The sequence below is a fragment of the Silurus meridionalis genome, chromosome 2, assembly GCF_014805685.1.
Source record: "Silurus meridionalis isolate SWU-2019-XX chromosome 2, ASM1480568v1, whole genome shotgun sequence".
Lineage (NCBI taxonomy): Eukaryota > Metazoa > Chordata > Actinopteri > Siluriformes > Siluridae > Silurus > Silurus meridionalis.
In genome coordinates, this window is record NC_060885.1 from 19,612,781 (window position 1) to 19,632,903 (window position 20,123).

The following is a 20,123-nucleotide window of genomic DNA, read 5'->3' on the forward strand; positions in this document are numbered from 1 at the left end:
GCAGAGACTCTCCCTTGGTGTTTAATGTAACTGAACCCTGCATTAACATGACCTGCCTCTTTAATACAAAAGCAATTTTTTTTACAAAAGGTGTTATATTTTAGTCTTTTTCTAAATCTTCTATGATTTACGTTTAATCCGATAGCATTAAAATGTTCCATTGATTATTTAAAATAAGAAGAGTAAAATCTTAATCATGGTTTAGGGATAGAGTATTCTCTCTGAATACTAGGGACTGTATTTAGTATAGTTTTACTAAAGAAATGTGAAATGCCATCTTTTGATTAGTTGTGCACACCATGCTTGAAGGAGCAATTCTGTGAATCTGCCTCATCATGCACTTTCTTTCCCAATGGAGGCCTGATAGCTTTGCTAGCTTTGGCTCTGTACTTTTTAATATCATTATCTAAAAATCAGAAAGCTGTTATTCACCAATTTAGAGTATAAATAGTGATAGATGTAGATAATATATGCAAGCATGGACAAACCTTAAGTTAATCAAATGAGTAAATGCTCCAGTGTGCTGCCCAGTTCTATATTTTAGTCACTCTAAACCATAACTTAATAGGTTAAAGTAAAACTATAATCTGAGACATGACTTCATGCATTGCTGTCAGACGAGTTATTATATGGTTTGCACTGAATTTGTTTCTGCACAGCTTTAGCGTTGTTTTTCAATACAGTAACTGCTTGTTCTAGATTATGAGGTAATCTGGTTATTTGTTCATTTAAATTGATCTGTATAGTAAAAAGGCATTCTAATGCCAACGATACTGATCCTCAGCTGCGTGTGTAATGCAGTAAGTGGGAAGATGTTAAGGAATGTTGCCATGGTGCACAAATGTATAAACATAATTACATTGTAAAATCCAATCTGATGTTACATTCACATATTCAGCGCATCTAATGATTTGTCCTCCTAAACAGAGTCTCTTTAATTCACCTCTAAATAAAGAGAAGCGTTATAGCTTTTTATCATTCTGTATGTATAGAAGTTTATTTAACACATTTACGTAATTTTGGTACTGAATTCTTTCAATTTTGTTCTGTCTTATAAATAATATTTACCACGAATGTGATCTAGAATCCTGTATGTGTTACCTGCTGTGTGTTTCCTTAGCCTATAGATTTGTGTTGTGTTTGTGCATGAGAGAATATGAATGTTTGCTGGGAATTAATCTGAGGTGCTGATCAGGGTCATGGCTATGCAGTGCAGAACTTTGTGAAAGCTCAGACATCTTGTTAACACCTTGTCCCATGATCCAACCTGAAACAGGAAAAATACATGATTGCTGTTATGCTAGATAAAAAAAATATATATATTGTTTCTCAATTGAATAGGTCACATGTGCAAGCTTTACAAAATATTTTGTAGACCAGACACTTGTGTAAGCCGGTTTATTGCTTTTTTCCCCAAATAATGCCAAGTTCTCTTTAACTTTACATAGCATTGGACTGGAACTGTTAGATTTGTACACTGTGGGTTGCAGGTATAATTTAATCATCAAGCAGTAAATGAGACTATTTGTTTTGTTTAATTTATACTTTTAAATTGGTGGGACGCTGAATATAAATTTCATATAATAAAGCTTGTGTACATTTAGCTCACAGGCATTGTCTCATTTTAAACACTACTTTAAGAACTAATCATTGTTTCTGGCAGAAAAACAAGCTCCTTTAAAAACCAGTGCAATCATTTGAGCTTATCTGTGCTCATCTCTTACTTCTCAGTTGTCCATTAACTTGGGCTCAGGCTATTTTTTCTTTCCATTTTCTCTAGAAAAAGAAAGAGGCACACTGTGCTCTCTAGCATGATCTAAGCACAGCCCCTGAAACAGGCTCATGGACTTTATCTAATTCTTTATCAGATGTGCAGGCTCTTTTTGTCTCTTTTTTTTCCGCAGGCTGTGGCTCAGATAAAGAAGCTCATTAAAAATGCAGTGAGGAGTTTCTCATTAGATAATGTGGGATATCAATAAAATAACTAACACACTTTCATGTATAATGAATGCTGCTCTCTATGAAAGAGTAAAGCCATAATAAGTCAACAACAGTTGTGCCTGAGGTATGGAAAGAATGCCTGGTTATATGTGGAACACTGCTGAGGGGTGTTTATCCAGAAGAGGGAACTGAAACATTTTCATTGACAACATTAATTCAGGGAAATGACGGTCATGACAACTGAATTTACTGAAGTTACACTAACACACAGTATTTCTGTTAATACTTGTGGCCAGCTGCAATTCTTTTTAAGTAACATATCGAAAGATATCTATGTCTTTTTACATCATTTAAAATGTTCTCTTTCTCCTTCCTCTCTTTGCTCATTAAACTATATTCAGTAGAGGGGATATTTTGCACTGCCTATTTTAAAGAATTCCTGAAATTTGTTTTAAATTAATTAAGCTTTTTTTTTCCCCACATACACGATTAATCAGTGCATGGTTCAAGTGATAGTGATTCCCCATTATTTTGATGTGGCTGCTTAAATCACTTGACCTTATTCTGAGAATCAAACAAAAACCAAGGGTTGAAATATGAGCTTGAAAGTTTCAGTATGTCAACATCGGGCAACAGGATTGCCACCTCCTGTTGAACAGTCCCCTATCACTCATCAGACATGCTGTCAACTGAGGTGCCTAGTTTCACGTCTTAAATGTTTGAGGCATCCACAGAGCGGGTGGAGAGGCTTTTTTGGCTTAGGCAATCGGAGTAGGAGCTCCTTCCATCTCACCTTTGGACAGACTATCAGGACCCTTTCCACTGGACGAAACTTAAGCTTGACCAGTGAGAGATCTTGCCCGATCACAAGTGTTAGATAAGAAACGAACCAGTATCTCTACCTGCAGCATTCTTTGATACATACATTTTCATTTATGGCATTTGGCAGATGCCCTTATCCAGTGTGCCTTACATTTATCTCATTTATATAATTGAGCAGCTATGGGGTTAAGGGCCTCGCTCAGGGGCTCTGAAGTGGCAGATTTGTACAGCTAGAATTTTAACTTACAACTTTTGGATCCAAAGTCTAATGCCTTTACCACTAAGCTACAACCTCCTATAGTATATAGACTATGACTTATTGTGTTGCTATGTGAATTGTTAATTTATTTTATTAAATTGATCTATACATATGAAAATCATATTTTATTGAGCTGAGACTGGCTAAAAATGTTATGTTCAAACAAGGACTTGTTCTGGTTTAACATGTTTATAATTACAGTTCTCAATAGCTTTGCTGACTCAAACCCTTTAAGATACAGTACTCAAGCTCCCCATCTGTTCGTTAAAATTTTTTCATTTTAGAAAGAAAATGTATTGGTAGTTCTGTACACACTTTTGACCTATAATGTCAGTAAAACATAGCAATAACTTGTGCATTTTTTATTTGTAACTATTTTTCTAACTATAAAGAAGCCTAACACATTTACAGGTTGTTTTCTTTTTCTGATGCTTCAGGTCCTATCTGCTCTTGAACAAAAAAACAAAAGGCATCACAGTGAAGCAGCATCATATTAAAGCAGCACTGATAATGCTTAGCATATTAACAGCCTTCAGTGTAGTTGGTCAGTGTCAGGTTACCGCGAGGTGCAGTAACAGATAAAACATTAGGCAAGCTGATCGCAGGGGGTGTGTACGTGTGTTTGTGCGTGTTGGTGTGCTGTGCCCCATAGCATAGCAGCCATTTGATACCAGTAGTTTCAATTTCATCTGATCAGAGGATAGTGCCCATCTCACATGGAGCAGCTGACACAAGATTAAATGATTTGACCCTTGAAGGGCTGATCTGCTTCGTCTCCACCCCTGTGCTGGGCCACTTTCTCCAGCCACTGGATTAACATATGAAAACACACACACACACACACACCCACTCACACACACACACACACACACACACACACACACACAACACACAAACACACCTATACACATAAATATTCTCCTGATGTGTTCCCAAGTGAGCATAGTGTGTGGAGGTGTAAGTACATATGTCTGGCAATGTTAAGTGTTAAGTCAGTATTTAAAAACCCCTGAGGCAGAAGAAAACATGACTGAGTCGATATGACAAACACTTTTGCTTGTTTTGTGTTTTCTTGAACGCCTGATGGTTTCATATTTTTGTGATTCTAGTAAAGAGACTATCATTACTTGTGTTGTAAAATAACTGTATTACTGGAACTTAATTAAGAAGTACGAGCTACAATTAGTAAGTAAGTATTTACTGTGTGCTACACATGAGTGCATGTTTCTTTATATAAACCCTCCATCCTAGTCAGCATTTTTCACCATTTATGCTCACATTATTTCCAGCAGAGGGGTTAATTAGGATTTGTCAGCAGCTCTCTCCATTAAAAGCTGATGGGATGTGTCTATTTGTGAGCATGTTCTATATTTAATCTTGTTTCCACTAATGAAATGTTGTCAACTCTGTTATCATTTCCAGGCAGATATAAAAGTATTATTGAAATATCTAATAATTTTGATCTCTTTTGTCTCTCCAGGTGGTGTTAGTCTTTGCTCTCAGTATTGGAGCCCTTGGAATATACTTCATAGACTCGTCTGAGTGAGTATTACACTTTTCTAGCTTTCTTGGCATCTCTATGGGATTCCATTGTCTTACAATTGCCAACATTTAATTATTTGTACCCTGTACAACAGATGGGCATTATTAATTAAATTATTTTTTTAAAACCAAATTCTAGTTTATTTTCCCTGAAGAGAAGATCCATGTTCTAGTATTTGTTTGTAGCTAGCTTGCAGATTTCCTTTGGTCAAGCATACCTACTATCTTTCCTGAAAAGGTCTTATGAGTCATGAATGAATATTTTCCAGTGTACTGTAAGAATAATGCTAATAGAGAATTCGCTGACTTATTGTTCCAGCACAGAGCACAGGCGGGCACATTAATCTGTACCAGGATACTATTTTCCTATGTAGGTAATAATACATTTTAATGGTTCCACAATTACCTGCACAGTGTACTATTAAACAATTCCTGATCTTTGTTCTAGTCCTATTGCAAAATAAACCCAGCTTCAGGTAGCGTGATTATTTTGTCAATGAAAGCCAAGTGAGTCAGTTTCCATGGTTACATCATGCGGAAAATCCCCGGTGCCCTCTCCTCCCATCGTCCATGATCCTTAGAGACAAGTGCACTCTTCCTTTGCCCAGCTGTTGCCCAGGCAACCAGGTAGCACTGCATGCAAATGGAACTCATATTTCCCTATGCTTTGTGCATGCTCTTATCCTGCTATGGGGAAGCAATGACTGCAGGATTATACCCTTGTACAGGAAGATGTTAGGGGCTCATTTTAACCAGAGATATTATGTTCATGTGCTAGGCAAATGGCTAATCCACTGTCTCCATATGCTGAATTCTGAAATCCTGGTTTAAAACTTCTTAACAAATCATAAATAAAACGTTACATACAACTTTGGGCACTTTGTGTACTTTTGCCCTATATTACGTTTAGCCATGACATTGACTATTTTCTGAAAACATAAAAAAAAATAAACCAACAGAAATGGCAATTCACTGAGGTATCAATAATGCTTATAGTAGTGATTACTTTCACTTATTTATTCCGCGTGTTTCATCTAGTTGAATTTTTGTGTGAATTCTCAAGACTTGCTATTTTAAACTAGAAGAAAACAGGACAGTGCTCTTTTTGGTCATTAAAATAATAGAATTTCACTTCTTATTAAGTTTGATCACTAAATCTTGCCTTCTTTTTTTACTGGGCAACACAATAAGCTCTATTATGGATTATATAAAATGCATTAAAAAGCCAATATATAGTTTTACCTAAACTGTGGGCAAGTGTTGAAATGATTTTCATTGTGTATAGAGCTTTGTTTTCAATGGGATAGATATAGGTGCTGCCACTGTGCCTGTATAATGTTTATGCCACATTCAGAACCTACCTTTTGCATGTTTTAACAGCATTAGACAAGGTTATGCTTTTCTGGTCTTCAACTCACCAATTTCTCTCCCCCTTTGCTCAATGTACCCTCAGTTTCCTGGTTCTGTTCTGACTTTAGCCCATCTGCTTCACAGTTTGATGTGATTCTTAGATGTTTTCTGATTTTTTTTTTAAGCTCAAACGATTGAAGTCGTGATAATTTGAGTTACCGCAGCTTTTTTGTCAGCTTAAACCAGTCTGGCTATTGTTCTGTGGCTTCTGTCATCAACAAGGTGCTTTCACCAGCAGAACTGCTGTTTGGTGGATGGTTTTTGTTTTGTTTTGTTTTTTACAGTATCCTGGGTAAAAGACAGGAGGTAGAGCTGGAGATAGCAGAGCTGCAGATGTTAAGGTTTTTGTTGCGAGTGACGAGGATGGACAGGATTAGAAATATGTTTATTAGAGGGACAGTGCATGTAGGTCGTTTTGGAGACAAGATGAAGGAGGCAAGATTGAGATGGTTTGGACATGTGCAGAGGAGGGACATGGGGTATATCGGTAGGAGAATGCTGAGGCTTTGGCTGTTAGAATATAAGTGTGGGGAAAATAGTATGTGTGTTTTAATAGTATCTTAAAATTTGGAGGGGGGCAGCAGTTTGTGTGTTGTGTCATGTCCGTGCTCTCATTTGTCTAATGCTGGATTCACACTTTTTAATAGCCTTTTGCGATTGTTGCTTGTCAGACTGTAGGATCTCCCTTGTCATTTTGTCAGACTGTATGACTTTCAAAAACTAGAACTAAAAGTTTTACTTCACACTTTACCCGAGTTGTCGTGCTAACTGTTTTAATCGGGTTCGGTGATTCTATTGGTTCTTGGTTTTTGAAGTCACACTGTGGAAAAGAGTCTGACAACTTCTGACACTGCCAGAATTTTTCGTTTTTAAAAAGTGTTAAAAACTTTCGAATTAAAAAATGGTCGCAATGGCAATTAATCAGCTGTCGGTAAACAAAACAGTAATCAAAGACTACAGATTTTAGACTAGGATTATAGGAATAGTTTAGGATTTTCAAATTTGTCTCAGATGACCAAATCGTGGCCAAAATCACAAGGACACTTGATTGTTCTTAACCCTTTCACCTTGTCAGGCAAAGACAGCAGTAGTGAATGATGAGGCCTGTCCTAATTATTAAAACAGACTAAAGCTCTAAAGTTCCTCCTCACAGTCCAGCACTATGACAGCTAAACCTTCTTCCCCTCCTGTTTTCACCACCGAGATGTGGGTAAACAACACACACCTTCTCACTCTATGTGCCATCTGTGCCTGCACTGATTAACTGACCTCTGCTGCTGGCATGAGTTACACTCTGAGCTAAAAAAATATCTTTTTTTAAATTTTTTTTTACATCATCTTTTATGGCACTAACAACAACCCAGGTACTCTTTATTTTTGTAAAAAAAAATTGTATATACAGAATATATCCAAAATAAAGAAACACAGCATATGCCAAATTGCCATTGGTGTTCAAATACATAAAGTAATGGTCCATTAAAAAGGGCATCTATAAACATGAGATGATATTTTGAGTGATTTTCACAAAATGCTGCCTAAGGTAACTGAATGTGATGTAGGATAAAATGCTGCACTGGCTGCAGCAAGAAGGGTAAAGAAAGATGAGTCTTTATTCCCGCTTCAGTAGCCATGCTGACCTCACAGGGAAATTTACACACCTCAGTGGATACACAGCCCTCTCTGGTGGCCAAATAGCATCCTGTCAGATAGAGGAATAGGCACAATCATGTGTGGATTAACAAGCATACATATTGTTTTTTCTATCTTAAATTTGGTGTAAAAGTTTTAATTGGCAAAACTGTTTTCTGCATGATAGACCAAAGTTTAGTAATTCTGTTTATCTTCATGCTCACAATCGTGTATTGATAAATTCCAATTTTCGACCAATAAAATACATTTACAGTACAGCTGATTTACATTTATTGATGGCAACAAATCCCTATAAAAGGCCCAGCACAGAAAGCATAAAAATTACAAAAAGAAAGCTAAATAGAGAAAGAGCTAAAGGAGAGGTGTTAAATCTTCCAGTACTGCAGCTCAGCCACTGCAGTGCATCAGCTTTTTGTAGATGCACCGTAACTCGTTTTTATTTGCCAATATTTTCTTAGAGCTAATCGAATAGCTAGTCTTATTTGTCTGCATTTATTGGTTCTTTTTATAAATTGGGTTCTTTCAAGTCCTTACTAAGTCACAAGACATTCATATATTTGTAAGATAACTAAGCAATCTAAACAGCATATTTTGTATATAAAATTGCATTGTTTGATCTGAAGCCTAATAACTGAGGTTCACATTAGCGAAACTCAGGATCTCAGGAGGACATAAACAGTAGATTTTTAAATACGCCGTCCTTTGTATAAAGGCTATCATGAACAATGTGTGCACATATTAATAAATGAGGCATAATCTCTAAATATAAATACACAAAACATGATTTACAACTTACAACTACAATTTGTCAATTCGCATCATTTCTTCAAAAATATTTTTTATGCACACACAGTTTAAAAAAATTGCCTTAGATTTCTAAGTAAGTCTATTACACAATACCATTGCATAGCCCAGACTCTTGAAAAATTACAGTACATGCATTTACTCTTATTATACTATTGCAGTTCAACAGATTGCAGATTACCACACTGGTATACATAGAATTGTTAACATCTAAAGCGGATATAAATATGGTAAAGTGATATAAAGTGGTCTCATATGGTCGATTTTGTGAGAAAATATTTTGTTTCGTTTTTCATAATGGTACTTTCCCCCTTGGACATGGGTCTGTTATTGCTCAGTCTGCACAATGAAGGCAGATACACTGTATGTAGGCCAACAGAAGCAAGGCTCTCCTTCAAGGAATGCCTTTATTTGTGTCCCACTTGTGCTGTATTTTTAAATGTGAGCATGGCTGCTCTTTAAAAGACTCATGCTGCTGCTGCAATGCAGGGATGAATAATACACATAGTTTAACTCTACTGTAGGTTCCCTGTGCTTTTAAATCTCCCACACACTGAAGCTTGATATTTAAGCTTAAACTCACTGGAGAGATTAGAATGAGAAAATGGTTTGACTGAAGGAATATGGTTAGGTAGAGATGTTCTTCAAGGTTATGAAATATGCACTGATCTTTACATGATCTTGTCTGTACATGATCATCTGCTGTAATGAGCCTCAGGATTTGGTAGAGAAGTCTGGAAGTCATGTTCTTTAATATATTCAGTGGAAGAAAAAAGAGGCAGCAGTGCTGACTCAGAAAAACTCTGCAGCACCAGGCTCTTATCAATGAAGCAGAACTGTGGAACATAGAAGTTCGGCAAAGCAGACACTAATAGCTTGGCACCATGCAAGCCTCAATCAAAAAAAAAAGATAAGAAAGGGCATTTAATTTTACTCTGCTGTATAACACTTGTAATCAATTTACATGGAAGTGGAGATCTATATGTAAGAAATTTCTGCAACTCAATGGGTTTGTATATGTGAGGATGGAGTGCAACACAATATTATCTGTATCTACATCTGTATTCATATTTGAATTAAAAGTGGGCATGACAGATTTGTTTTTTTTTCTTAAATTAAATGTGAATTCTACCACTATTCTTTACGTCTTTTAAATAACATCGTTCCCAAAATCATATTTATTGTTGTAAAGGTTTGTAAAAATCCAGAAAAATCCAAACATGGATTTTTTTTGCTCAACATGCCAGAATGTACCCTGATTTTGGGATTCAGTGATACTACTAGTCAAACTGGGGCCCTAATATAGAGGTATTTGTAGTGTTTGTGTGATTTTTCAGTGGCAAAGTTTGAACTGTTGTTGCTTTTTCTAAAACTGAATATACAGGTGCATCTCAATAAACTAGAATATCATTAAAAAGTTGATTTATCTTTTAGTAATTCAATACAAAAAGTCTAACTCGTATATTATATAAATACATCACACACAGACTGATATATTTCAAATGTTTATTTCTTTTAATTTTGATGATTATTGCTTACAGCTTATGAAAACCCAAAATTCACTATCTTAGAAAATTACAATATTGTGAAAAAAATAAATATTGGAGACTCGTGGTGTCACACTTTATTCAGCTAATTAAATCCAAACACCTGCAAAGGTTTCCTAAACCTTAAAATGGACACATGGAGGGTAAGACACAAAAGGCCATAGCTAAAGAAGACAAGTTGAATGTAAGGAAAAAATGTGGTAGAAAAAGGTGAAACGAAGCCCATTCACAAAGAGTGGACTGCAAATTAAGTCAGTGCTTCAAGAGCCACCACACACAGACTTTTCCATGGGCTACAACTGACGCATTCCTTGTGTCAAGCCACTTCTAAACCAAAGACAACATCAGAGGTGTCTTACCTGGCAAAGGACAAAAACGACTGGACTGTTGCTCAGAGGGCAAAAAGTCGTCTTTTAAGATGAATGGAAAGAACATTTTGCATTTAATTTGGAAATCAAGGTCCCAGATTCCGGAAGAAGGACAGGCACAGAATCCAAGTTGCTTGAGGTCCAATGTCAGTTGATGTTTTGGGGAGTCATGGGGAGTTTGCTGCCAAAAGCACCAAATGTTGGTTAAATGACCATGGTGTGCTTGACTGGCTAATACTCCTCAGACCTGAACCCTATAGAGAATCTATGGGGTATTGTCAAGAGGAAAAATAGAAACAAGAGCCCAAAAAATGCAAATGAGCTGAGGGCCACTGACAATGAAACCTGGGCTTCCATACCACCTCAGCGGTGCCACAGACTGATCACCTCCATGCCACACCGAATTGAGGCAGTAATTAAAGCAAAAGGAGCACCTACCATGTATTGAGTACATATACAGAAGATATACATACAGTATACTTTCCAGAAGGCCAACAATTCACAAAAAATGTTTTTTTGATTGGTTTTATGAAGTATTCTAATTCTTTTAGACAGTGAGTTGGTGGGTTTTTGTTAAATTTGAACAAAAATAATAAAAATACATAAATAAATAAACACTTAAAATATATCAGTCTGTGTGTGATTAATCTATCTAATATATACAAGTTTTACTTTTTGTATTAAAAAATAAATCAACTTTAATGATATTTAAAGATATTCCAATTTATTGATATGCACATGTATTACTGGACATTAGTATTTTATTATATAAGTTAAGTTTTGCACGGACATTTGTGTGTGTGTGTGTGTTTTGTGTGTGTGCGTGCTTGTGTGTGTGTTCTTTGAGGATGCCTTCACATTTACATGATAGACATCGCGAGCCCTGGGCTGTCATGTTGTATGGTAGCTGCATTAGTACAATAAGCTGCTGTTTGTACTTCTTCATCCTTTCCTCTTAAGGATCAATGCTTTGTGTGTTTTCTCCTTTAAGTGAACCACATGCAGAGTGTGCTTCAGGGAGAATTAAAGCACAGAGACTATTTTTAGGGTCCCAACTGAGCTTGTATATGTCTGGTACCCTTGCAGGTGCTACATCATTCCTATTTAAAAAAATGGTGTCTTGACCTAAATCAATCACGGCTGTATTAAGTCAGTCCTATTGGCTTTAGGAACGACTCGTTCTTTTTTTCTAGTACGAAGCTTGTTCGGGCCTCAGGTCACCTTTTCTTGTTGCCCTTTTCTTTCCAGTGCCATTATCTATTTACTATTTCTTTGATATTTAAAATGTTATGTAGAGTTGAGAAAGATATTGGAACAGGGCACACAGTTCCCTCACACACAGGGTCACACTTTTGGCTGCAGCCATAAAAGCCCAAGGCCATCAAGTGTAAGGTCAAGCATTACTGAAGCATCTGCGTAAGGTTTAGGCCAGTCACTGCGCAGTCCTCCTTGCATCTCCGCTTGACCTGAAATCAGCCGTGTTCTATATAAAGCCCGTAGAAGACAAACTGTCCAGGTTCTTGTGCTGGGACAACACTGAAGGAGGCAGCTTACGTAAGCAGCTGGCATGTTCTGCCTGGACTTAATGTGACAGGGTGTAGTGACATTGCGTCTGTGAATGAGGACCGTTGTGTTTCAACACATACACGGATATGTCTTTTCATTCACAGATCATCGTATTATCTCTGTCTCCATGACATATTTGCATAAACAGTTATCAGAACACTCTATCACTGTGAAAGCTTTAGAATCAGCTGTCAGGGAAGCACACTTTCTCAATGGTCTACAAAGAACACAAACTACTGTATGCAGTTATAGTAGAGATACACTCTGTAAAATATTACTCCAGTAAAAGTAAAATTGTTTCCTTTAAACTTTCACTTGAGTAAAAGTACAAAAGAATTTTCATGCAAATACTTATGGATATAATGTTCCTATCATAATTTTTATGCTTTACTCAGTTTATGTGAAAAGACCCTAATGTTACTTTTAGCACACCAATCTATTAATAGAATGATATTAATGAGTCAGACACTGATTGATTTCTATTTAAATTATCATGAGCCCCAAACCTTCTTTTGAACTAGTTATAAAAATCAGCAAATACGGCCACTGGTGTTGTGGAAAGTTAGAGTTCAGGAGTTTCTTTCATTATTTATTACTTTCAAAATGTTCTGCTTACTTTTAAACTGATGCTGTACTGTATGTTGGTGATAAGTATATACCACCAAGCGGCAATTAAAACTAGTTCAAAACAAAGCATGTACTCTACCCTGATTAGTGGCCTGCTGCATGCTTGCCCAGTTATCTGCACATAAAAAAACAAAGACTGATTTCACAAATAAAGTATAAAGTAAATGGTAGGATAGTTGATTTTGAAATGTATTGAAGTTGAAGTCACCCCATATGGAAATATTTTAGTTAAGCACAAATATGTGAAAAAGCTACTTAAGTACAGTAATGAATTACATTTACTTCGTTACTGTCCACAACTGCACTTTGTATACCATAGTGTCCCTATAGTCACCCTATAGCTCTGAGCTTTCTCCTGCAAGGATTCTGCTTATGACCAAGGATCCATATGTTGATCAAGGCTGAAGGTCAGCATGCTATGTTATTACGAAATAGGAGCAGAATTGTGCTATAAGGCATGTACTGTACAGCTCATACCAAATGGTTCACTGCCTGCAGGAGGGTACATACACATATAAAAGCATCTGCCACTGTGTGTTAAAACTGGCAATGTAATATGTGTAATGGTTACTTGGTAAATAATTACAAATGTTAAAATGCACAGAAAGAGATTGGTAGGCATATGGTAATAAACGACAAAATTAGTTAATCCATAAACGGAACTCTATTAGAAACTTTATCAGGAACATTGACTAAGTAAAATAGTACCCAACATGGTCTACTGTTGTAGGCCATCCAGTCTCGAGTTCGAATGTGTTCTGCATTCTGAGGTACATTTCTGCTTGCCATATTTATACAGAGTGGTTATCTGAGTTACTGTAGCTTTTCTGTCAACTCGAACTATTCTGGTCATTTTATGTTGACATTTTTCCTAACCAAATCACATTTTTTTTTTCACTTATTGCACTATTCTGAGTAAACTCTAGAGAAATATGCATGTGAAAATTTTCGAGAGGTCAGCTTGTCAAAAAATCAAGTCAGAATTTCGAAGAACACATTTCACCAATTCTAGTGGTTAATGTGAACAGTACCGAAATTGATTAAGTAGGTGTACAGGCGTATTAAAAAGTGCATGTCAGCCACAGAAAAAAGACTTTTATAGCTAAATGCTAATCCTTTAAAGAAAAAAATATATACATAAATAGCTTTGCTTATTTAACCATGACATATGTGCCTGTACTGTTTACATTTGAGCATTTTTTTTATTAATTGCAAGACTCAGTAGTTCTCAGTGTAGTAATTGGAGACTTCATTCGGGATCAGTGTTAATGCCGCTTAAAGGGCACATAACATTAACCTCACCTCCAGAGCTAATGATTGTTTATGAATATGTGACTTTTAATGTAATTAAATTAGTCAGCCATTGTTGTAACTCTGACACTTTGGTTGTAAATGGTTTATCCTCATTCTTGTATTGTTGGAAATTAGTATTTTTTCATGTTAAAGGCTCATTGGCATTTTACTATTTTATGGCATTTGGTGGACAAGAGAAATATTTTAACCTCAAGTAGTGTAAATAAAATAAATATTTACATAAATAGTATGTATTGTAACCAAGAAAAACCTTTTTTAATATATTTATATTATAGATTTAATTCAACATTGATTGCATTTACCTGTATTGCCATAATTTTATACACAATAAAAACAGGAGAAAAAAAAAGTATTTTCTGCTCTTATCTTAATCTTTACCAAATTTATAAAAATTCAGATTTTTTAGAGAGTGTCTGTAAAATGCCATGTTTACTGTAGGTCTTTCCATAGATGTTCTGTGGGGTTCAAGGCTTTTGGCGTTCGAAAATCCCCTACTTATCTTGCTATAGGCTTCAGTTTTTTGTCATACTAAAAGAACCTTTGCTCTAGTATGATGTGCACATTAAAGCGATTTTCTCACCAATTTCAAGATCAATATATTTGATTTCTTTATTTTTTTTACATTTGCAAAAAATTGTAATAGTGTTTTAATTTGTCATTACGGTTTAAAATGAATGGCCAACAAAGTGCATGTATTGCATTTTACATTTATAACACAAATAAACAGGCAAAAACTGAATATGTTCCAAACCCTGTATTTAAAATATTTTTTTCCCATTGTAATCTAATTTGGTATATTTGGTATTCTCTCCATAGCCCTATAGAATCCTGTCAGAATTTCTATAAAGACTTCACGTTACAGATCGACATGGCCTTCAATGTATTCTTCTTACTCTACTTTGGTCTGCGTGTAAGTATATATAGACATCAAAATCATATTTGGAATCTAGTCATATGTATTTGTATAATGTCTCACTCCAATCTCTTTCTTTTCTTCCCCCAGTTTATTGCAGCAAATGATAAGCTGTGGTTCTGGCTGGAGGTGAACTCTGTGGTGGATTTCTTTACTGTGCCACCAGTGTTTGTGTCTGTGTATCTTAACAGGAGCTGGCTGGGTAAGTGTCTAGTCATTCCCCTTTCCCCTCCTCTCCCTCTTCTCTATTTCTTAGCATTAAAGGCAACAGTCAGTGCTCATCCAGAGTGACAGAGCATCTGCTACTGTTGCACAGACAAAAAGACAAGACTGGAAGAAGACAAGACGGAGTGATGATAGGATTGAGGAGGTCAAAGCAAATGTTTGGGCACCTTATTAAAGTGAAGCCTGGATACCTGAATACCAAAGTGGTCATATTCTGTATCCTGAATGGCTGAGAATAGCTCAGAAATGCCAACTAATGGACAGTCAAGCGAGTTTGCCAATGACAGCACAAACACACAGGTTGAAGAGAGACACAAAAAAAAGAGAAGGGGATACTGGACTGGGTTTAACTGCTGTGGGTCAGCTCTATGTCTATGGGAATGTACTAAGATGCAGTCCTTTGTTTAAATGGATCAGTCAGAATGGCTTCTGATTTGCTGGAGTGATCTGTAGGTCAGGCCAAAGTGCACCGTCATTAAACTGGAGAAAAATCACCCGTGTTTGTGCACAGCCGTGAGTAACTGTTTGTCCTTTGGTCGAGGGAGGAAGAAGAGCACTGCAGTGTCCACAATAAATAAAAAGCACCTCCACTTCTATAAATGCAGCCACATTACATTCATTCAAAGTCTCATCAGATAACTAAAATAACACTCTATAGTGATGAACTAACAAGATTATAACAAACTCTAAAGCAAATTCATCAAACTATCAATATGCTCTTTTATCATATCACTTTGCTATGAGAAAAATGACAAGCTTAAGTATGAGGCAATAATTTGATATGTTACTCTTTTCCCTAAAGACAAAATATTACACTAGATAAAGCCCTCTGATACCCAGCTGTTAGATCTGAGAGTTGAAGCCAGGAAAATGATGAAATAAACTGAAATATCCAATGCAGTATTCTCATGGAACAAACCAAACTTTAATCAGCACAGAACATTTGCTGCTAATTAAAACATAAAAATCAGAGTCCAACTAAGTGATAAATTCCTCTCATTTGCAGTAGTTTAGGTAGATAAAGCTTTGGGTATTTGTTCTTTTGTATTAAATAATGCTTATACAACAGTTAGTTCCAGTTCACAAATTTAATTATGCAAGAATTGTACCAAAAATGCTAAACTTTAGAAAAACAACACTGGTACACTTCACTGTTTGGAACAGTTTGGATTTGTAATGCTCACTACATATACAGTAATTTCATCTCTAGCAAAAATGTGTGTTACATCGAAACAGTTAATAGACTTACTATGATCTGGCAGGTTTTCAGTGTGTCGCATGGCAACGTGATGCTCTGTCCTGCTGTTTGGGAACTATTCTCATGTGACAAAGCAAAAATAAAATATTTAGCATTTATTTTCTGAAATGTCAGTTTTAACAGCTATAAATGAAGTAGGTGGATCATTGGCATTGGTTCTTGGATTAAAAGGTCATGAGTTCAAACCCTAGCACCACAAAGCTACCACTGCTGCATCCTGGAGCAAGGCCCTTAACCCTCAACTGCACAGTTGTAAGTTGCACTGGATAGGGGAGTCTGCCAAATGCCGCAAAATGTGGAAAGAAAGTGTAACGTGAAGTGAGCAGCACGGCTGTGTAGATATTTGTCCAAATAATTATTTTCTACCCTTTCTTTCTAACTTGATGCATCTTATCATTTTTGATATCAGACAGGAGTACAGCCTCTTAAATGTATATGCAAGAAAGCAGATTACTAAATATAACAATTAGGTGTTTTATTTTTGAATGCATTTATGCATGTTCATGACTTCAATCAGACTGGTGTTTTCTGAGCTTCCTATGTGCTTGAAGGTTACTTGCTGTGCAACACTGTCACCTGGTGGTTCGATGTAGTGCTGTTAATCCCTTCTTTTTTTTGTGGTTCTTCTCTGCATTGTTGCTAGGGGGTTAGCATAAATATTCCTAATTTTAGCCAGACACGAAGCTCATCCATCAAAATAACATGACTAACAGAACAACAATCAAATTCTGTTATAAGCCCTCAGCACCCAAAGACGACTGCTTTTACAGGGCAAAATCACTGGCAGTGTGTTATATAGCCCATGCTCTGCTTCTGGTGCATTCTGGGAATGGTTGTCCTTCTGGGAGTAATGCAAGCAGCACACATGACATTACCAGTAAATACCACTCTGATTGACAAATGGAAGCAGAATCATGTGGGGGTGGTGCATGTTCTCAGTGTGTGAGCATCCAGATGCAAATGACACACATGCAGTTTGTGTCTAGATTCTCAGTGAATGTTGTTTCAGCATGTGTTTCCTAAGACTGACTGAGCAGACTCCATTGGCCTTGTGTGGCACTTACAGAGGTGGCAAAAGTACACACATCCTTCATTTAAGTAGAAGTACAGATACTAATGTTTTAAAATACTCGGATAAAAGTTAAAGTACTGACTATACTTTTTTACTTAAGTTAAAGTAAAGAAGTTTGGGCTCTGACATGAACTTAAGTCGCCTTTACTACTACCTGTTTTAGTGCCATGCTGGTAACTGGACCTCACATCATATTAATATTAGGGCTGTCAATCGATTTAAATATTTATTCGCTGCCTAATCGCACATTCATTTCACATCTGTTTTAAATGCACCATAAATGAGTATTTATTGTTTTTAATACTCTAATCAACATGAGCATTTATGCAAATATATGATTATTATTAGTGAAACTGAACTCAAAATAGCTCACGAAGACAAAATATTCCTGTAAATGTAATTATGGTTTTTTTAATTAAGTAAATCATCAGGACATCAAACTGAACTTTTGCTGTGTTTCCACACGGAGGGTTAACGAGGTGATACCAGAGAGACTGTACCACTTATAACTTCCATACACATTACTTAATCAGAATGAAAGAAAATATTTGATGGTTTATTTAAAAGTAGACATTTCAAGCTTTCTATTCATATATTTATGTCTGTATTATGTCTGTGAGGTAAGTTTTTATTGAGATTCAGGGTTTTTTTTGTGTTTGTGAAAAGAGATGACAGAGGCAGCAGAGAGTGCCCCAGTCTGTGTTCTTTTTTTTTTTTTTTTTTTACTAAAGCACAGCATTTTGTTGTTATTATGAGTGTATACGAATAAAAGTAGACTCTTTACAGTTTCGAATGATATATTGCTCTTCCCTCAATAACAAAAACCTTCAATTTAAATTTCATGACTCCACCATAAGAAAGAGACAGGGCAAAAATGGTCTGCATGGCAGAGTTCCAAGACGAAAACCGCTGCTGAGCAAAAAGAACATAAAGACTCGTCTCAGTTCTGCCAGAAAACATCTTGATGATCCCCAAAACTTTTGGGAAAATACTAAATACTAATACTAAAAGTAACACCGCATTTCAGAAAAAGAACATCATACCAACAGTAAAATATGGTGGTGGTAGTGTAATGGTCTGGGACTGTTTTGCTGCTTCAGGACATGGAAGATTTGCTGTGATAAAAGGAACCTTCAATTTTGCTGTTTACCAAAAAATCTTGAAGGAGAATGTCCAGACATCTTTTCGTGACCTCTAGCTGGGTTCTGCAGCAGGACATTGATCCAAAACACACCTGCAGAAAACACAGCTGCAGAAAAACAAAAAGTCCTCACCTGAATCCTATTAAGATGCTGTGGCATGACCTTAAAAAGGCGGTTCATGCTCTAAAACCCACCAATGTGGCTGAATTACAACAATTCTGCATAGATGAGTGAACCAAAATTCCTCCACAGCGCTGTAACAGACTCACTGCAAGTTATCGCAAATGCTTGATTGCAGTTGTTGCTGCTAAGGGCGGCCCAACCAGTTATTAGATTTAGGGGCAAACACTTTTTCTCACAAGGCCAAGTAGTTTTGGATTTTGTTTTCCCGTAATAATAAAAACCTTCATTTAAAAACTGCATGTTGTGTTCACTTGTGTTATCTTTTACTAATATTTAAATTGTTTAATGATCTAAAACATTAAATTGTGACAAACATGCAAAAACAATAAGAAATCACTGTCCTCACTGGCTTCTTCTCTCAAAGTGTAATCAATGCCCAGAAATATAAAACTAGCAAAATGAAAATATCATCTCATCAGTAAATGTGCTCTATTTAAAAATATGAAATAATGTGATGTCTATACGTATATTGTATAGAATGTGAATGTTAAATGTAAGGTATAGTTACTGAATCACACATTGAACTGCCTTGAATTAACCATTTATTTTTGTAATTTAGTTAGTACAACAACAATTTAAATAAATCAATAAACAGTTTTCCTTGTACTGTATATGTTATCCCATTTGGATATATGAATTTAGCTAATAGCCAGAAACATTTCAACATCAAAAAAAGTCATTTGCTGCAAACATTACTGTATGCTTTAAAGCTCTAACTGAGTGACATAATGTACCTGTAGATTTAGGTCATTTATTGTCACCTTGCATCTAGGGCTGTAACAGTACAAGGCTTTTGGTTCGGTACCCATATGTACCGAATGCAATGATCCTGATCATTGTCTGATCATCTGAGTTCCCTCAGGAATGTATTAAGTGGCGGACCGCAAGTTTATTTTCGCCTCTTCAGCTTTGAGCACACTTTTTTATTTTTATTATTAAACTTGAAAACTTACAAAACATTGCCAGAGGTATAACAAAGAAACTAGAGTTAGCGCAGTGTCAATGTGGCTACTCACTCCATACCGCAAAAAAAAGATTTGTTTTCTGCATGCATGAAAATGCTAAAGAATCCATAGAGCTAGCGTTAGCTGCTAACCATGAAGTGGCTAGCGGCTAACGCTAGTGCTATGGATTCTTTAGTGTTTTATTTACAATTTTAAGAATGTCTCTTGAGAGGAGAAATTCCTGAAAATTCCACATATCAAGGGAGTGAATAAATGAAGGATGGAAGGTATGAAGACATTTTTTAAAGTATGCTGAAATAAGTAGAACAGTTAGGTAGATCATATCTTTAGAACATTAAGTATTAAATGTAAAACACACACATCAGTATTATGGGGTTCAACAAATGTAAACTGTTTAATAAAATCTTTCCATTTATTGTATTTTATTTAATCAATTTAATTTGTGCCAATTTAATTTCGCGCAAACCAGGAACCTACAAAATGGGAGTGCGATGACAGCAACATCAGCTTCTGAA

General features: G+C 36.1%; 1 protein-coding gene across 39 annotated transcripts in view; it reads left to right on the top strand.

The window, feature by feature from the left end:
- kcnma1a (potassium large conductance calcium-activated channel, subfamily M, alpha member 1a) overlaps positions 1-20,123 on the top strand; it is a 144,948-nt gene that overhangs the window by 70,378 nt on the left and 54,447 nt on the right. For all 39 annotated transcript variants that reach the window (XM_046833564.1, XM_046833573.1, XM_046833582.1 and 36 more), the window contains exons 3-5: positions 4,503-4,564; positions 14,667-14,760; positions 14,854-14,965. In XM_046833564.1, the coding sequence (XP_046689520.1) occupies positions 4,503-4,564; positions 14,667-14,760; positions 14,854-14,965 (268 nt within the window). The remainder of the gene's footprint in view (positions 1-4,502; positions 4,565-14,666; positions 14,761-14,853; positions 14,966-20,123) is intronic.